The 19,610-nt window shown below is 42.3% G+C and overlaps 1 protein-coding gene across 11 annotated transcripts in view; it reads left to right on the forward strand.

The window, feature by feature from the left end:
* The window catches only part of MTMR7 (myotubularin related protein 7), a 92,870-nt gene that overhangs the window by 37,438 nt on the left and 35,822 nt on the right, over positions 1-19,610 (forward strand). For all 11 annotated transcript variants that reach the window (XM_059049421.2, XM_067022729.1, XM_067022731.1 and 8 more), the window contains 2 exons: positions 4,834-4,991; positions 14,700-14,828. In XM_059049421.2, the coding sequence (XP_058905404.1) occupies positions 4,834-4,991; positions 14,700-14,828 (287 nt within the window). The remainder of the gene's footprint in view (positions 1-4,833; positions 4,992-14,699; positions 14,829-19,610) is intronic.

Raw genomic sequence — 19,610 nt, forward strand, 5'->3', positions numbered from 1 at the left:
TCAGCATGTTTACTGTGATTTTTAAAAATCTCAGGATTGATATACTCTAATTTGCTTAATTTAACTTTTTACTGTTCTTATCTAAGTCAGTGCCACTCAAGCAATTTTTACAGTGAGAATGTCCTTTTTATTGATGATACTAATCTCTGGGTCCAGTAGCCCTTTTTTACTAAGCGTTAGCTTCCACAATCCCGATGTTTAATTCGAGCACTTGTTTGTTCAAAATAGACAAGAACGTTCTCATTTTTTTTAATATGCAAAATCCAATTAATAGCTGTGTTATCTTCTCACCACTCTTTAAATGGTTTTTCAACTACGTTTATTTTCAGTTGCCTGAATTCATTAGGGCATGTAGAGCAATTTAACTTCCTTACTTTGGGTTCTAAAACCTCTGTGTTCCTCCAGTGACTGCTGGTGACTTTTCTCTTTCCTTCCTCATCCTTCACATTCTGCTGATGCTAATGCATGTTGGTGTTTCCTTTCGATTTTTTAAAAATTTGCATAACAATCAATAATGTAATTGTATTATTCAGGTTTTACATTGGTTGTTAGAAGTTTCCTTTCGATTTTTAAAGTACTTTTGATTTTAGTATAAATTACCTTTGGTTTTTCCCAGTTAGTCAATAATAAGAGAGAATGCCCCCATGTTTTTTTTTCCTGTTTTCCTAACTGCTTTGTTCTGCCCGAAGGCTCTCTTATTTGGTGGAAGGAGCACCCTTTCCTTTCTGACGGGAGGTAGGAGCAGAGGTTAGATGCCGAGACAAGGCCATTTGTAGGCTTGGTGCTTCCAGGTTGAAAGAGTTTCCACTTGATGGCTCATATCTTCTCCAGGAGTAGAAAGTGGGATTATCTGAGCGGGAAGGAGTTGATGAGAGCAGTGGGTATTGAATCGATTGCAGCCACACATGCTTCCCTGGTGTTAAGGCGTGCGCTGAACAATGATGCTAAAGTAAGATAAAGTCAGTCCCATCTGTGTGTCTCTGTGCTTGGGTGGAGCTCATACCTTCTACTTAGTCCTGAAACACTGACTTGGCCTTCTTAGAACCATAGACAAAATGCTACTCATTCTTAGTTTAATGTAGTATTTGAGCAATTGCCATTTTTCTTTCCAAATAGAAGTCTGCCCTTGTTTAGCGATTGTATGATTTAGGTAGGTAAATAAAGTAAGTGCTAGAAAGGTTTCCACATAAGCTTTTCTGAAAATTTTTTAAATTAGAGGCGCGCATTCAGTTGACTGCCCCCGTCCAAAGGCACGCTGAGGGTTTGCTTCTTGTTGGAGGGGCTCTTGTGCCCTCCTAGTCATGAGGCCGCTAGGGGCAAAGCCTTCAATGCATCTCCTGTTGAAGGTGCCAGGCCACAAGCAGCAAAAGGCATTTTATATTGGATGTGATGGCCTAGACTTTGCGATGTGAAAAGCCAGTGGAGTATTTAACATGTTTGTTTTAAGAGTGGGTGGAAAATCAGGGGTTTGGCCTTCCCAAGGCACACAAGTATTTCCTCTCAGTTCAGATTCTGTAAAGACCAGAGATTTCTCAAAGCCCTACTTTGGTTGTTGTTGGTTTTAATTTACCTACCTTACTTATCTTAATAATGTTGGTTACTAAACATTCTGCTATGTATTTTGCAAGAGATGGAGATGAGGGGAACAAAACATTATGAATGGGAAAGATTCAGTAAAATTTACATCTTTGTTAATGGTAGTTTTTAATTTCTCAGAGTAGGCAGTTCTTAGCTGAGGGCTTCTCCTGGGCTGGCCTCTGGGTAAGAAGCTTGCCCACATTAACATGACTGAGCTTTGACTGACAAAAATGTGTTTCTCTGCCCGCATGTGGGATTTTAGGTACATTGGGCCAGAAGCATGGTTGATCACGCTTTTCCTTAAAAATAACTGAAAGAGAAAATTTCATTATTTCAGTGGCAACCCATTCTGACGCCTCCCAATTCAAGAGGGATCTTCTTAATGTTGGTGACAAGTTATTCTTGCATTAATCTATGTGCGGTTTTGCTCACCTCTTCCCAATGACAGCAAGAATGAGCCCATCCATAGAAAACTATCCGTAGTCATAGAATGGTTTTCTTCTTCTACCTTTAGCCCTGTTTGTAGGCATTTAGCAAATGGAATTTTACTTCCATTATCGCCCCATCTTCCTTAGCTCTTCTTGCACTGAAGGAACTGAGGCTTTCTCAAGAGATTCTTTTGGCATCTTAAACAAATGGCATTTGTGGTTAACATTATGATATCAGAAGCCTGAGTCATGAAAATGGTACTTAGAGATGGAAAACATATGTCAGCGTCGAGCCGACCGTTCCCAGAACAGGATGTCAATTTTATATGCTGTCTGCTCGGTTTGCTAAGATGACAAGAAACCGTTTTTACTGGAAGTGTCTGTGCTGTGTGTGTGTGTGTGCGCGCGCGTGTGCGTGTGCGTGTACCTGTACGTGTGCATTTTCTTTGTTGAAATCTCAGTATGCTCAATTTTCAAATTTAGAAATATGACATCGAGAGAGACTGAAATAGACATAGCTTATCTCACTGATAAACCCCAGTCTTCTCGCTTCTTTTTTACAAGAAAGAGTGCACGTCTAATTCGAAAGTCTGCTACTTAAAATATGACCCTTATCTTATCATCCATGTAGATGAGTCATTTCAGTAGTAATCAAAAGAAGCTGGAAACTTGAGTTTTGACCTTAGGGTGCCTGTGTATTATTTGCTGGTGGTGAGGTGCTTTGTTGGGCCTCCAGACACACATTTAGGAGCATTAAAGTGTCCATGCTGAACGCCAATGACAGATGAAGGAACTAATGGGGTGATCTAAGAAAACTGTAAGGAGAAAGAATTCGGTTGAAAAAAAAAAAGAAGATTAGGGGGATGGTTGGAAAGAAAATATACAAAAGCGGCCCATGTGGGGAGAAGAGAGAAGGGTCTGCCTTGGTGGGGGCAGAGTGCGTGGTGGTGAAAGCCAGACTCCCTGCCTCCTAGCTGTGCGACCCTGGGGGTGCTGCAAAACATCCCTTTGCCTCAGATTTCTCATCTGTGCAAGGAGACCTGTCATGATGCTTCCTAGATGGGCCAGGACGTTTAATCAGAACAGAATCTGGGATGAAACAAGGGTTCACTGAGTATCGACCACGATGTATTATCACCAGAAATGCTTTGATTCGCACCCTCCAGTAGGTAGCTCCTAGCCGCACGCGGCTGTCGAGGGCTTACAATGTGGCTGGTCTGAACTAGGAGGTGCTGTTTGGCGAGAAATACACGTGGGATTTCAAAGACAGTACAAAGCAAAATGTATAAAATATTAGTAGGTTTTGTATTCCGTATATGTTGCACGATATTTTGGGTATACTGGGCTACAGAAAATATTTTGTGAAAATGAATTTCACTTTCTTTTGACGATTTTAATGTGGCTACAAGGACATTTTACATGACACATGTGGCTTACGCTGCATTTCTGTTGGACAGCGCTGGCCTAGTTGCTCCCCTCAATGTGGCAAGGCCAGAGCAAGAAAACCAGATCCTCGATCTGGCTGGGGATAGCTGTTGGGCCTGGCCTCACAAGCACAGAAGGTGATGCATGAAGTCAGAGGTAGCCTGGCACAACTGAAAGAAGTCTGTCATCACACATCCCTCAACTGGCCCCTCATGAACCAGGGTGCCATGTACTATGAATGGATATTTTTTAATGAATCCTGTAAATACTGTATGAACAGTACAGTTGTGACATTTATGTAGTTTTTAAAAGTTCACGTGTTTCAAGTGCAAACATTTAAATATATTCCACAGTTTTTTCAACTGTTTTGTCATTTAACACCGTTTGAACGTCAGAACATGGCAGTGGCCTGACCTCTGTGTATCTCTGAGAGGCCGTCCCAAGTTTGAGCTCGACATACATAAACAAATTTGAGTTCTGGTTTTCTAAGGAATATATATGTTCTTTTTTTTTTTCTTTTTTTAAAAAATTGAACTATAGTCGATTTACAATATTGTGTTGGTTTCAGGAGTTCAGCAAAGTTATGCATACATATTCTTTTTCGGATTCTTTTCCATTATAGCTGATTACAAGATATGGAACATGGTTCCCTGTGCTCTACAGTAAATCCTTCTTGTTTATTTTATATATAGTGGTGTGTATCTGTTAATCCCACACTCCTAATTTCTGCACCCCCCTTCGCCTTTGGTAACCGTAAGTTTGTTTTCTATGTCTGTGAGTCTGTTTCTGTTTTGTAAATAAGTTAATTTGTATTATTTTTTAGAATCCACATAGAAGTGATATCATATATTTGTCTGACTTACTTCACTTGGTATGGTAGTGTCTAGGTCCATCCATGTTGCTGCAAATGGCAATATTTCATTCTTTCTTATGGCTGAGTAATACTCTATTTTATGTATATATATATATATATATACACACACACACATATATATATCTCACAATTTCTTTATCCATTCATCTGTTGATGGGCGCTTAGGTTACTTCTGTGTCTTCGCTATTGTAAGTACACATATATTCTTAATTACTTCTTAATCTCCATATTTTATGTGGTCTGAAAATATATTCACTTTCAAAAGCAACTCCAAAAAAAGATGGGGAAGGCCATGCTCCTGAAAGAAAAGAAGTTCTTGCAAAGTTGAGTTCAGTTGTCCTGAGGGCTTGTCGTTGTTGGGAAGAGGTGGGTGAGTCCACCTCAGAGACAGGGTACCCCTGGGAGAGCCCCGAGGGGTGAGGAGCTAGGCTGGCCTCTCCAGCCCAGACAGAATGCATTTGGGAAAATTTGGTTCTGGCTTTGACTTGGCTTGATTTGGCTTTATTCTCCCCTTTTCTTTTTTTGCAGTGAAATATGAGGAGTTATACTGCTTTTCATTCAACCCCAAGCTGGATAGAGAAGAAAGGGAACAAGGCTGGATGCTGATCGATCTCAGTGAAGAATACAAGCGAATGGGCCTCCCTAATAATCACTGGCAGCTCAGCGATGTGAACAGAGATTACAGAGTGAGTGGAGGCATTTGGTGAAACGCAGATACTTAATCCAAATGCAGCCGTGGTTTCACATAGTTTAGCATGGCTTCTGTTTGATCTCCTTCAATTTTGCTAGCTCTTTGTGGGTGCACATGTGTGGATTCCCAAGTCTCCCTCGGTTATTGCCGGCTCCGTTTCCTACTTGCACCTAGAATCAGAAAGTTTGAACAAGGTCACCCCAGAGAACATCGCCTCTAACGGATGAGGGAGTGGAAACCCGGAGAGGCCCAGCGGTGGGCCTCAGGGCCAGCACCTCCCTTCTCCCCGCCGGTCTTTTTATAGCTCAGTGAGTGATGGCTGGGGAGCCGCAGAGGCTCTGCTGGCAGCTTGGCATGAGCTCCTTTCTGTGCTCACTGAACTCTTGATTGGTACACAAGGTCACCAAGAGCCTTCCCTAGAGAAATGAGGAGAAGTATGTCTGCACTTACAGAAGGGAACGGGTGACGCAGGGAAGCAGGAGGGGCAGAGCCAATTGCATATTCTCCCTGAGGGTGGGCTTACACGTCAGTGTCGGTTTCCCTCTTAATTTTTAAAGTGTTTTCAGTAATAAAAATACAGAAGAACATTGCAGAGAATTTACAAAAGAGAAGAGAGCCGGCATCCCCATTGCCCTAACATTCTTCTAGAAGGTTTTACATTTTTTCTTAATTTTTTTCTCATCTGCATAGTCCAATAACTTTTTTCTTACATGAGTAATGCATTTCATTGTTTACAATTGGAAAATGTCAGGGCAGAGGACCCGTTCAAATACATACGACAAAAGTGGAATCATACTACGTATGCCTTGTGTTTTGCTTTTCTTCACATAGCATATTGTGAGTGTTATCCTGTCAATAAATATATTTTATATCATTTTAAAACATTATATAATATGACATAGTATGGCTGTATCATATTCTATCTGTCTAATCTCTGATTTTTAGACATTTAGGTTATTATTATTTTTCACTATTTTATTATTATTATTTTAAAAAAAAAAAAATAAATTTATTTATTTTTGGCTATGTTGGGTCTTCATGTCTATGCGAGGGCTTTCTCTAGTTGTGGCTACCAGGGGCCACTCTTCATCGCGGTGCGCGGGCCTCTCACCGTTGCGGCCTCTCGTTGCGGAGCACAGGCTCCAGACGCGCAGGCTCCAGACGCGCAGGCTCAGTAGTTGTGGCTCACGGGCCCAGTTGCCCCGCAGCATGTGGGATCTTCCTGGACCAGGGCTCGAACCCGTGTCCCCTGTATTGGCAGGCGGATTCTTAACCACTGTGCCACCAGGGAAGCCCAATTTTTCACTATTTTAAATAACATAGTGAGAACATTCTGGTAACTGTACCTTTGCCCATGTTAAAAGTCGTTTTTTTAAAGACAGATTCCTAAAGATGGAATTTGTATGTCAAAAGGTTTACTCAAATTTTTGTACATATTATCAAAAAGAACTGCAGAAAGATTGTACCAATTTATATAAATTCTCAACAGTTGTGTAGGAGAATGCTTGAGTCTTTGTACCTTCACCATTAGAGAGTTTATTTCTTGAAAATCTTTCGACAGCTTCATAGTGGGATAAGTGATTTCTCAATTTAATCTTCATTCCTTCATCTCTTGAATTGTAGTTTCATACATGCCGACCATTTATATCTTCTTGTCCACTCTTAATTGACCATTTCTGGCCGCATATTTTGAATCCTCATTTACTTTCTTCACCTTACCATATGGATTTTCTATATTGTGACAGTGTTTGTATCAGTAATTAAATGACTGTGTAACAGTCCATCAAATGAATGTACCATAATATAATTAAATATTTCCCTATTATTAGACATTTAGATTACTCATAATTTTTGCCATATGAATAGTTCTGGGAGTAATATCTTTGTTCATATGATTTTCCCCATATTTTAAATTATTTTCTAAGGATAAATACCCAGGACCAATTACAAGGCGTAAGAGGCTTAAATCTTGTTTTTTAGATTTCAAGCAGGCAGGCCATTGATGTTTTTGCTTTCGATCAGTATTTGGTTGTTAATTTCTGTTCCCTTGTATAGCAAGCAGTATATGTGACCTGTAAGATTTGAACTTTGGGGATTTTTGGAAGATTTTTGTGTTCCTAAAACACCCAATATTTGATTAATTATCAATATTTGATTTTATCAATGTTTTGAGTCTGGAAAAAATGTGTATTCTCTGTTATTTGGGTATAAAATTCTGTCTCCATCTAAATTAAGTTTCTTATGTTATTTTGGTTCCTTTGCTCACTTGCTTTCTGACAGAGGTATGTAAAAATTTCCCAGTATGATTGTTGATTGGACGTTTTCTCCTTACATTTCTAAAGTGTTTGCAGCATATATTTTTGAAGTTATGTTGTCCAGCACATAATGGTTTAGGACATCTGCTTGGTGTGCTTTTTATCCACTTAAAATATCCTTTTTTCCTGTGAATGCTTTGAATTCTATTTTGTATTATTATGTTTCTACTGTTTTCTTCTTCTTGTTAGAATTTGCCTGGTAGAGTTCTACTTATTCCGTTACTTTCAGTGATCCTATATGAATGTTTTGTCCTTTTAAAAAATATCTAACGGTGGGAATTCCCTGGCGGTCCAGTGGTTAGGACGTGGCGCTTTCACTGCTGAGGCCCAGGTTCAATCCCTGGTCAGGGAACTAAGATCCCGCATGCCGCAGGAAAGTAATAATTATTATTAAAAATAATAATAATCTAACAGTAGTTATCTTTGGGTTGTGAGGGTGGAATGTTTTGTTTTTTTCTCAAATTAGGTATGGTTAGATTTTGATTTTGCAGTAACTGATATCTATGACATTGTTCTAGATACTATGCTTTGTGGTTTTACTGGTCATGTTTTTCCCCTTTTCATATCTATAGCTGGATAGTTTTTTTTTCTTGTATTTGCCTGTAATAATTTTGGAAATATACATCTTACTGCTTTCTTCCATTGATTATTCATTTTAAAACAGCTGTTTATTTACTATGCCACTCTTCCAACATACACAAAACTTTGAAAAGTAATGAAATGAACAGCAGGGACCTGCATACTATGTAAGAACAAACATGGCCAATGCTGTTAAACCTCCTTAATGTTCCCTCCAAATCACTACCTGCTCCAGGGTCACTGACTCCAACTTGGTGTTGTCATTCCTTTCTGTTTATAGCGTTTCTACGTTTGTAAGTAGCAGCATGGAGTATTTTTTCGTGCGTTTTTTACACTTGCTGTATGCGGTATCATGCTGAGTGTTGCTTGCTGAAACTTGACTTTTCACTCAAGTTGTATTTGTGAGATTCATTTCACTTAACAAACACATGTATGATAGTTCCCACACGCCAGGCTATGTTCTAGAAGCTTAACAAATGTTAGCAGTCCTGTGTGGTAGGTGTTGTTATTATCCCTGCTTTCAAATGGAGAAACTCAGGCAGAGACAGATTAAGTAACTGTCCAAGATGTAAAGAAGTTAGTAACTGTTGAAATCTATAGCTCTTGTTTACTCATTCTTTGCTATTGTATTATACTCCATTTCACAAATATACCATAGTTTAAACTTTTATTTATTCTTTTTCTTTTATTTCTCTCTTTTGTTTTACCATCTCAAATAAAGCCGTTATCTGGCTTATATATGACTCATAGTACATTCTGAGTTTTTACCTAGGAGTAGAATTTCTGAGTTAGAGGGTATGTGGATTTTAGCCTTACTAGATATTGCCAGATTCTTTTTTTTTTTTTTTTTTTTTTTTGTGGTACGCGGGCCTCTCACCGTTGTGGCCTCTCCCATTGCAGAGCACAGGCTCCCGACGCGCAGGCTTAGCGGCCGTGGCTCACGGGCCCAGCCTCTCTGCGGCATGTGGGATCTTCCCGGACCGGGGCACGAACCCGTGTCCCCTGCATTGGCAGGCGGACTCTCAACCACTGCACCACCAGGGAAGCCCGCTTTTTCTTTTCTTTTTTAAAGATATATATTTTTTTGATGTGGACCATTTTTAAAGTCTTTATTGAATATGTTACAGTACTGCTTCCGTTGTATGTTTTGGTCCTTTGGCCGCGAAGCATGTGGGATCCTAGCTCCCTGACCAGGGATTGAACCTGGACTCCCCACACTGGAAGGCGAAGTCTTAAGCACGGGACCGCCAGGGAAGTCCCATTATTGCCAGATTCTTTTCCAAAGTGTTTGCGTGGACTTACACATCTAAGATATGATTTCTCATTACCCCACAGACGTATCAACAGTTGGTGTTTACAGTAGGTATCCCTACTTATTGACCCAACAGTCTTCTGGGAATTTCTGCTAAAGAGTTATTAGCATAAACACACAGTGACATACACAGTTATTTATTGAAGCATTGTTTATCAAAGCATGTATTAGAAGAAACCTAAATTTCTTTAATAGAGGACCAGTTAAATAATTTTGGGTCTATTTGTATAATTAAATTAGTGTGTAGCCATTAAAAACATGTAGAATATTTCCATGTACTGATAAGGAAAGATCGCTGAAGTATATTGTTAAGTTCAAAAAAGCAAGGCACGGTATCCTGAATATAGTGTGTTACCTTTTATTTTAAAAAAGAGGGAGAAAAATAAGACTTGTTCATATGGCTGTGTAATTGCCCCAAAGTGATAACCTAGAAAGTAGATGGGAATGGGGTGAATAGAACGCAAGGGTGAGGATGTGCATCTTTGTGTATTATTTTATTTTTATAACCATGTGAATTTCTTAACTGATCAAAAAGTTAAATTTGAGAAAATGCCAGTTGAATTGGTGTGAAATAGATCTCAGTGTGGTTTTCTTTACATGGCCCTGTTGTCGTTTATAGCTGTTGCAAATATCTCCTCTTAGGAGATATTTATGTACTGTGCCCTAGAGTATCTTTTAATTCTCAGAAGTTTGGAGTTGTCAATGTTTCCTATTTTGTTTCATGGTGTTAGCATATTGTTTAAGAAAAAATCCTGGTCTATTAGCTAACCATTGTCCCAATTTACACTGTATAATTTCCATAGTTACATTTTCACTAATTATGATTATTATAGCTTTACAGTAAATCTTGATAGTCTACAAGTCAGGTCCTTCCACATCCTTCGTCTGGATATATTGAATGTACAGATTATTTGGGATAGAATGGCCACTTGCATGATACTGAATTTTCTTGGTAATTACTCTTAAATCTAACAATCATAATCTTACACTGTGAGTGGACATTTGGGTCCTTTTTGTCTCAATCATTGTAAAGTATCTGGCTAATGTAATAGCTTGTCCCCATGCTAAAGCCAATCTTTGCAGTGAATATTTAGCCTTGAAATGAAAGGCAGGAAAATCCAAGTTTAGTAAAGAAAATTGGATATCCTTTTAAAATTTTTTAAAAATATGACACACCCTTGGGTGAGGAAGAAAATGAGGCTAAGGCACATCTTGTGGAATAATATTTTCTTGAAAACACAGGTTCTTCTTATTTTTGATGAGGTTTCCTTCTAGACTTTGCACCACAAACATGACTCACATTTAGTCACTTAAGTCCTACAGTATAGAGACTGCAAAACACGAGTTACTCAGCACTCTTTTTCCAAAAGTAATATACAGCAAACCCAAACTAACAACAAACCGTGCTGAAACAGAAAAGGTGAAAACCTAGGGGATTTTCCGATTTTACAAATATCATTGAAATAGGGAGAAAGATGATGAACCCTCATTTGTGACCAGTTAAAAAAATATAGTAAAAGTTGGTTCTATCAAAATATTTCTGACTGTTAGTCCGTCGGGAAGATTATGTCATCATCCGTTACTTTTGCTTTTAACCTCATGGTTGAGGAAAACCTCTACTTTTCCCTCCCTTCTTTTATAAGTTATTTCTTTCTTTTCATAAGTTATTTGATATAAGTGGGGCTAGTGATGTCATCTGATGGAGAAGGAGCTTTTGTCCTTAGTGGAAATAACACCATGTACATAGTGCACAGAGACTGAGGTTCCAGAACCGGCACTGGCCTTTTCTCTCCATGTGGTCTTGGGCAGGCTAATTATTACTATCGTCATCACCTCTATCAGCATTGCTATTATCCCTGTTAATAAGACCCTTGCTTCTGGTAATCTAACTCTCTAAGCTTAGATTTCCTTTCTGTACCTAACTCTTAAAATTATCTTTCTTTAAATAAAATTATTGGCATTCATTACTAGGTTAAAATTTTAATCTGTTTCTCTTGGAGTAAAATTGAAAGTATAACCCAAACCAGTAGTTTTAAAAAATCTTGTTTATTTCAGTTCTCTACAGCTATAGTTTATGTATTATGTATTATTTTATTTTATGTATCTATAAATCATTTCATGCTGCTCAGATCCCTTTTCTTCTCCCCATTACATCATAAATTCCTTGAAATAAATTTTAGGTCTTAAATGTTGAAGAAGGCCATTGTCTTTATAGATATATCTCAGTTCCTGACAACTGACCCTTGCCCTAAAGTGCTCAGCTGAGTGACGGGTCCTCAATAAATACAGAGCCTTGGCTGGCCCTCAGATGGATACTATGCTGCAGTGGTAAATACATGTATTGGGAGGTTGTAACCAGGGCAACAAAGATCAAAGATTCCTGGGAATGTGAACTCCTTGAGACCAGTAAATCTTTTGTATTCATCACTGCTCTAGCACCTAACCTAATGCCTGACACATAATAAGTATTCAGTAAAAATTTGTTGATAGACACCAGTATTCTATGATCATCACACTTCTGAGAAGCTAGAACTTAATGATTCCAGCCCCTAAAAAGAAAGGATGATTATGGAACTTGATAGAGGTATTAATTGTCACTACAACGGCAATTGTATTACAGTGTACAAATGTATCAAATTAATATGTTTTGGGCTTCCCTGGTGGCGCAGTGGTTGAGAATCCGCCTGCCGATTCCGGGGTCACGGGTTCGTGCCCCAGTCCGGGAAGATCCCACGTGCCGCGGAGCGGCTGGGCCCGTGAGCCATGGCCGCTGAGCCTGCGCGTCCGGAGCCTGTGCTCTGCAACGGGAGAGGCCACAGCGGTGAGAGGCCCGCGTACCGCAAAAAAAAAAAAAAAAAAAAAAATTAATGTTTTACACTTTAAATTATACAGTGTTATATGTTAAATATATTTCATTTAAAAAAAAAAACTTGTTGAATGAATGAAATAATTACCAAAAAAGATTCCTCTTGGCCAGGAGAAGCAAGACATGCAGGCACTTTACGCAGGCTTATTTAGCAGAGGGCAAAGAAAATCGTTCCCTTATTAATTAAAAAAAAAAAATTACGCAGGAATTGTTTTAACTTAATCCACTTCAGTGGGCTAAGGTTTTGGGATCTGGTGGCATAAATTGCACTGTGCTGTGCATTATTTGTTGTCAGCATTTTAACTACAACTGTGTGAGCTTGTTGCAAAAGTGATAGCCATCAGTGCTCTCCAGGTTTTAATTTCCACTGCAAAATGCCATCTCCTTTCAGGAAAGCAGGATGAATTTACTTTTGTCCAGCTTGGTGAAGAAGTGGTTTCTTGAAACTCTGTTAACTGGCGCCGTGGGTCTATTTTCCGAAGCACCATATCGAAGCACCGATTCTTGGCGTCTCTGGCAACGCAGGAGTCCCTGCACTGGTGACATTCTGTTCCCCGCGGGGAGGCCGCGGAAGCTGGTGCAGCCTGACCGCTTTGGACGGGGCTCAGGTTGTTGAGCTCCTGGCCCTCGCACGTGCCAGCCCCACAGCTGTGTGTTTCCTGCTCTGTGGGCAGGGAGAAGCCTGGTGCTCTGAGAGGGTGGGAGGGTCTTCCGTGCTCTGCACGGGCAGAGGAAGGATCCTGAGTGGATAGAGCACATTTAGGTCCTTGAGTCGGTTGGGGCTGAGGGTATCAGGGAGAGTGGGCCCTGAGCATTTACTCTCTTGGCCCCATACCAGGGAGGGTGCACATGGGGCCGTGACGGAGCCAAGCTGGTCACCTTTGACCTTGGGCGGCCGCACGTGGACACGGCATTTACCATCCCGCTTCCTCTGTGCTATTCAGAAAGGCCAAGGGCCTATGCAGTAAACATATTGGGAAATCTCAGCCATGACTTAATTATTCTTATTTCATTTAATCGTAACTAACTTTGTGATTCCTTAGTGCTGTGAAAGAGAGTAGGTAATTCCCAGCTTACTGAAAACCTACCAATTTCCTTTTTAAAACTGCTATTTTAAGAAAACGTTGTAAGTCTGGTGCAATGACTACATGTCTCTTGAACTCAGACACACAGGTGTGGTCTGTGTAGTAATGTTCTGGCTGCCTGACTCCAGATTTGCAGGGAAGCAAGTGTAGTGTCTGTGGGCAGTAATTCCAGTAAAATCTCAGGTTCCAAGTAGGTTGGACCATCTGTTCTTGGTCTGGGATTTTTGTCTCAGTGCCAGAGCCCACCTTGACGTCTTTGGTAATCTTTCCTAAAATGCCTTTGGGGAGATGCTTCGGGCCTGGGAACTCCACTTCTGTGGCCCATCTGTCTCCTGTTCAGTGTGGTGCCCAGACTGGAAGCAGACAAGGTGGGCAGGAGGGCGGGCGAGGGAGGCGCCATCACAGAACAACTGAGGTGAGCTTTGTGACCGGTTCTCGTTCCCTTCGGCCCCGTGGTTCAGAGTGGTAAGGGCAGGCGGGGTGGTTAGAGGACGTGCAGACACACACTTCCCCTGCTGTTGTACCTGCTCGAGGACTCTCCTTGACGCGCCCAAGAAAGCGCTTGACTTCTAGGAAATAAACAAAGTTCAGGAACTGCCATCTAAACGGTCCTCGTGTTGCCGAAGGATGGATTGGCTGCTATCAGAGCAAAATACGTGTCGAGCAACAAGTCGCCTACTATTACCGTTGCCACCATCCCCATTTCTATCAGAATTAATGGTTGGTGAAGAGCCTTGTCCTGGATGTCCTTGTATCAGCCCCGGGGGATGTCATTTCTGTTCTGTGTCAGTTTTAGAGGATAGCAAGTGCTCAGTCATTTGACTTCTCGAAGGTCGTGAAGTTGGCAAGTTGGAGCTAGGTTTTAAACCCCTGATTTCGGACAGAATTGCCAGACCATTCCGAGGCGCCAGAGCTTCCACTGGGGCAGTCACTGCCAGGGATGCATGGGAAAGGGTGAATCATTTCGTACCACTTCTAAAAGTGTCACGTGAGAAACGAAAAGTCGTTATAATGTGTGGTGAAGGGTGGAGGCACAGGGGAGAGGAATTGGGTCGGCCCCTGAAGAGCCGGTGGGCTTTGGGAAGATGTCTCAGGAGGGTGTTGGCCTGACTGTCACCTCAGATAGGAGCGCACAGAGGGTGTGCCAGGGACAGAAAGGTGCCCTGAGGTGCTGGCATTTGGGGACCTCGTCTTCCAGTGTCAGGCTATCTTAAAACAGGCAGCTAAAGTTTTCTCAGTTGCCAGGATGCAGAATTGCAGTTTGTCCCTTTTCGAAGAAAGACATGCTCTTTTGTCACTGTCTTACCTCCCACAAAGAGCCCCTGGAGAGGAGGGGGGCAGCGCAGGAGGGCAGCATGATAGAGTGTCTTGCTTTGCTTCCCTGCGATTTCTTCGAACCAGCGCTGCATTTCTCTGAAGTGGCTCTGTAACTTGGTTAAGAAAACTGAAATACGCAACGTGTAAGCCCAGCGAAATGGAGTTCCTGGTGGCAGCCTGTAGAGCGTGGCTAGACTGCCTAAAATACGCCCTGTGCTTTCCCCAACAGGTTTGCGATTCTTACCCTACTGAACTGTACGTTCCCCAAACGGCCACGGCACACATCATGGTGGGGAGTTCCAAATTCCGGAGCAGACGGCGATTTCCTGCCCTTTCTTACTACCATAAAGATAACCACGTAAGTCTCAAGGCATGCTTTTGTTTCATGCTTTGCTTTTCCTCTCTTATCACAAACAGGGCCTTTTCCAGGGGCTTCTGCTGCGTGCGTGGGTTGGAATTCTTTTTAAAGTATGTGGATTTTGCTGTGTGTGTGGTATGACACGACGTAACACACCTGTGCTTAAACCCTTGTCTCCTGTAGAAGTTGACCTTCCATGTTTATTTGACAGTAAAGGAATGGGAAAGAGTCGCAACACACCCAACCTTAATCATCTGAGTGAGCGCCGTCCTCTCTTCTAACTGGTCACCTTGGGAGGCTCTGTACTGAAGAGCCTTTGGAATGCCTATTTTAGAAAAGCCCCTTAAAGCCGTGGCACATTCTTTTTCTTTTTTTTTTTTTTTTTTTTAATGGAACATAAATATGTTTTTTCAGTATCTTCAGTATAAGAAATCTTTCTTTATGGAGAGTGAGTTTCATTTTTTTAAATAATATTGCTAAAAGCTAGAATTAGGTTTGTCTGCAACTAAGAGGGACCAAAGGTAACCGTGGCTTAAATAGGATCGAATTTTATTTTCTCTCACCTAAAACTGCCCAGGTAGGCAGTCAGGGCCTGCTGTCCTGGTTCTGCCCACCTCAGCCCTCAGGGACCCGAGCTCCTTGCACGACCCTGCTCTGCCCGCCCTGGGGTGTCGCCCGCGTCACGTGGCGTGAGAGGCGACTTTAGTTGCAGCCGCGACCTCCACGCGGCAGCGGGTGGAAGGGGGCCCCGTGGTGCCCCCAGTGCTTTCGGAGGAAGGCCCCCCCAAACTGCTGTGTGACAGTGCTTCTTCCAGGCCGTTGATCCGAACTGCACAGGGCACGTGGGAGAAGACAGTCGGGTGGGTAACCGTGTAAACCACAGCTAAAGCCTGCGATTCCGTTTCTGCGGAGGATGAGAAAAGGAATTTGCGGAGACAAGAATGATCTTCGTTGCCTGCTTTAGAGGTCACGTGACTTTAGCCGGGCGAAAACGTTTGGTCTTCAAGTGAGATAACATAGCCTCATTTGACTTTAATCCCAGACTATAAACAATTGCAACAGATGTGTGTGAGTGTGTGTGTGCCGTGCACCAACACCTATAGGCCGGGCCGTGGGGCAGGATCTATGTCCGCTCTTAAAAGGAGGCTTCCAGAAATACCCCGAGCAATGCCAGCTTGGCCAGAGTAAAGCCTATAGGCTTCTGTGGTGCCCTACTCTGAAGGGAGGTATTCACTCAGCAGTGTAAGGTCTGTTAATTGAAAGGATATAAATGGTCTTATTTTCAGTTACACTCACTGCTCTGAAATGGCCTAAAGAAGGCAGGTATTTCATTAACATCCCGTATTATTTGACTGCAAATATATCTCAGGCTACACAGAGCTGGCCCAATGGTGAGAGGCAAAGGAAGACGTGAATCCCTTTTTTTTAAAAAAAAACGATGGGATGAAAAGGGATGTGGAATTTCATGATGTTGTATTTGAACTTAAGATGCCAGTAACGTTGACTTTTTTTGGTAGCACCCACTGATAAAGAAGTAAGAGAGGAGAGGGAGGGAGAGTCTTTTGTTGTTATGTCAGAGGTGGGGACGGACCGGGTATTTAAAAAGTGAGCTTGGTCCTTTTCCTAGTGCTTTTCCTTCTGTTCTGATTTTCTTGAGAAAAGGGATTTTTTTGGTCACTGTGAGTGTTATAAAGGGCAAACACGTAATGTCTGAGGATAGGATAGAATTTTTAGCAGTTGGGCCACAGAGACCAGCTTCTTTGCCTCTTGACGTCGGACCCTCATCACCCCATTCCCGCTCTCGTGCGCTGTTCTTTACTGGATCTCCAAGCCCGGAAATGAACTCACACAGCCAGCAGTTCTAGTTAAAAATAATTGATTTCCTGTACTTAAAATTTTAAAGCAAACAGTACTTTAAGTTTTAGCTCTTCGTACAAGATAGACATAGAGAAGGTTTCCAAGCATTGCTAAAGTATCTGGTTGCCCAGGGAAATACTTCATGTACAAGCATGCCCACTCTCCCACACCCACCGCCTAAAATCTATGCCGCAGGTAGAATGCGATCAAACTTGTGGTTTTATAACAACGCTCGGGTTTTAATATCCAGGTTAATTATGTAAATGCTTCCAAGGTGACCAGGGGTTTTTATAGCGGGAAATATCATTAGCGAAGGTGGATTTCTGCGGTTCGGTGGGAGACACAGGAAATATCAGTATTTCATGCTTTTGTGGCTCAGAAAAACCCACACGTAAACCAGGCATCTTCCGTGAAAAGTAAACAGCTATAAAGTACCTAAGTTTGCGGACCTTTCTTTCTTCCTTTTTGTGATTTTAGACTTTTTAGACTTGAGTTGTAGTCCTACCCCGGTAGGACTCAGGCTTGGTCATAAGAGTATCACATTTTCTAGTTAAATTCTGTTCCTCACACAGCCCCTTGTTCCCAAGGAGCACTGAAGATTTGGGTGGTGAGATGAGTTGGCCAGTGTTGGCTGGTTGGGCATTGGTGATTAGGTTCAGAACAAGCTTGACATGTACGTCATGTCATGGACGGGAAGCCCCGTTGAGACTCCTTTGATATAAGTCCCCCCGCTGGTGGCACATAATTACCTTTGGACCGGCTTTTATCATACATGGTGTTGTAATCACTTCCTGTTCACCCGTTGGTGAGGTCAAGATTCCTCCCCTAGGGTTACTGGGCTGACCGAACACGTGACATCTGACCCTGGACAAATGAGGTTGACAGCGGTTTATTCGTTACGTATGTCCACTGCCCAGGGGAGGAAGGCACTGCATGCCAGGCAGGGCTGTAGGAAGGTTGCACCCAGGAATAGAGTGAACCGGCAGAGATGGTGTGAGGCAGGCGTTGTCGTATCAGGAGGTTGAGTGGACCCCTGGTTCCCAGGGGGGCACATGATTGGCTGGTTTGAGTAATTCCATGGGCTGGCAGGGAACGAAACCCACTACTCGGGGACGAGAACGAGCTGCACCTGGTCCTTTGGGAAAAGGGTTGCTTAGCTGGGGACTTCCTCCACCGAAGCAGAGTCTGGAGGCGAGCTTGCTGCTGGCCATTTGAGGCCTTCCCGATTTTACCAGCTGTTAAGGGCAGCGCTTAATGTTCACTTCAGGCCTCAAACCACACAAGAGTTATAGAGAGCCATCCAGAATCCTTTTGGATATCAAGCCGTTGAGCAGCTTTGTAGATCACAGTTAGAGATGGAGCAGTGTCACTTGTGTTGGGAAGCTGCTGTATCCTTTGTTCTCTCTTACTAAATATGTTAATGATTTTTAAGAAAGCAGTTCTGCTTTAAATCATGAATAGCACGGTATCCCAAAATCACAGTACAAATCTCTGGGAAGCCCAAGTCTGAAAGATTTCCAAAGAGGCCATTTTCCTTAAGAAAAATTTAGACCTTCTTGCCCTGCTTTTATAAATAATGTTTATTGAAACTTACTCTGTGTTAGGCATAGTTCTAGGAGTGTTATATACCTCATCACACTCTGTAGTTTTGGTATTATTGTTATCCCTGTATTAAAGATGAGAAAAACCGAGGTTCAGAGACGATAGGTAAATTACCTAAGATTATATAGGAAGTGAGAACACCCCTGGGATTTAAAGCCAGATCCTTTTGAATCCTGCCTCTTAATTCTGTCTCATGCTTCTTGACTTATTTACACACATGGGTGCTATATTATGTTGGTTCAGAATCCAGGTTCAGGAAATATTTTGCTTGGATCCAACTCCCTAGCTCTGTGACATTGGGCAAGTTTCTTTACCTCTCTGTGCTGTGGTTGTCTCATCTATAAAATGGAGCAAATAATAGATCTTACCGTATAAGGTAGTTGGCAAGATTAAATAAAGCTACACAGAGTTCTTCTAATAGCGCCTACCACATAGTAAGCATTCAGAAAATATTGGCTATTTTAATTATCAGTAGCCTTTATAAATGAGGCTCTCATGACAGTTTACCTTTGAGGAGTTTTATCTCTGCTCTCAGGTGGCTGACATCAGTAAGAAACGCTGCCAGGTAATGGTGCAATTCTCTCAACAGTCTTGACCCTGTGGGGTGTATAGGGTGGACAGGGCACTTAGAGACTTCTCGCCACTCTTTACAAAGCGGACGGCGCTGCGCCAGCAATCACTGAGTCAGTGACGAATTCTGTTTGGAGCCTATCTATAGATTATTAAGAAAATGTAAGTACAAAATATTAACATGTAGTCTGTTTAATGTATCTGGTTTAATTTATCGACTACATTTCATAGTGTAACTCTGTTCTGACTTAACCCTTCGCTGAAAACTGCTCTCAGCCTGAAGGTAAGTAGTAACAGTTTTCACTAATTGGCGTCATTTCATGATGGGACCTCCACTAGTTGAGTGAGTTGAGGTGCGCCGTCTGCTTCCTTGGACAAATTCTCCCCGTTGAGATGTGTTCTCTTCCCCGTCTAGCTCTTCTGATGGAATCTAAGAAATTGCCTGACGGTAGCCGTCCTTAATTAGTCTTTCTCTAGCCCAGACCAAGCCAGCTCGGAATTGTTTTCTGCTCCGGTCAGAGCAGCTGACCTGACCCCCCTCTGCACGTCATAGGAGGCAGGAGCCTGGAGGGGCGCTTCGCTCTCTGTCCACCCAGGGCAGCTGGCCTGGCGTCCCCCGGCCCCCTCTGGTCCCCGCCGTCACTCTGCCTTGCTCCTGGCCGTCCCCTCGCCGGCCGGCCGCCCGTCCACAGTCACACCCCCGGGGGCCTTCTTCCTCCACTCTGTGGTTGGATTTCTGCTGCCAACAGCTCG

The sequence above is a fragment of the Kogia breviceps genome, chromosome 20 (assembly GCF_026419965.1).
Source record: "Kogia breviceps isolate mKogBre1 chromosome 20, mKogBre1 haplotype 1, whole genome shotgun sequence".
Taxonomy (NCBI): domain Eukaryota; kingdom Metazoa; phylum Chordata; class Mammalia; order Artiodactyla; family Physeteridae; genus Kogia; species Kogia breviceps.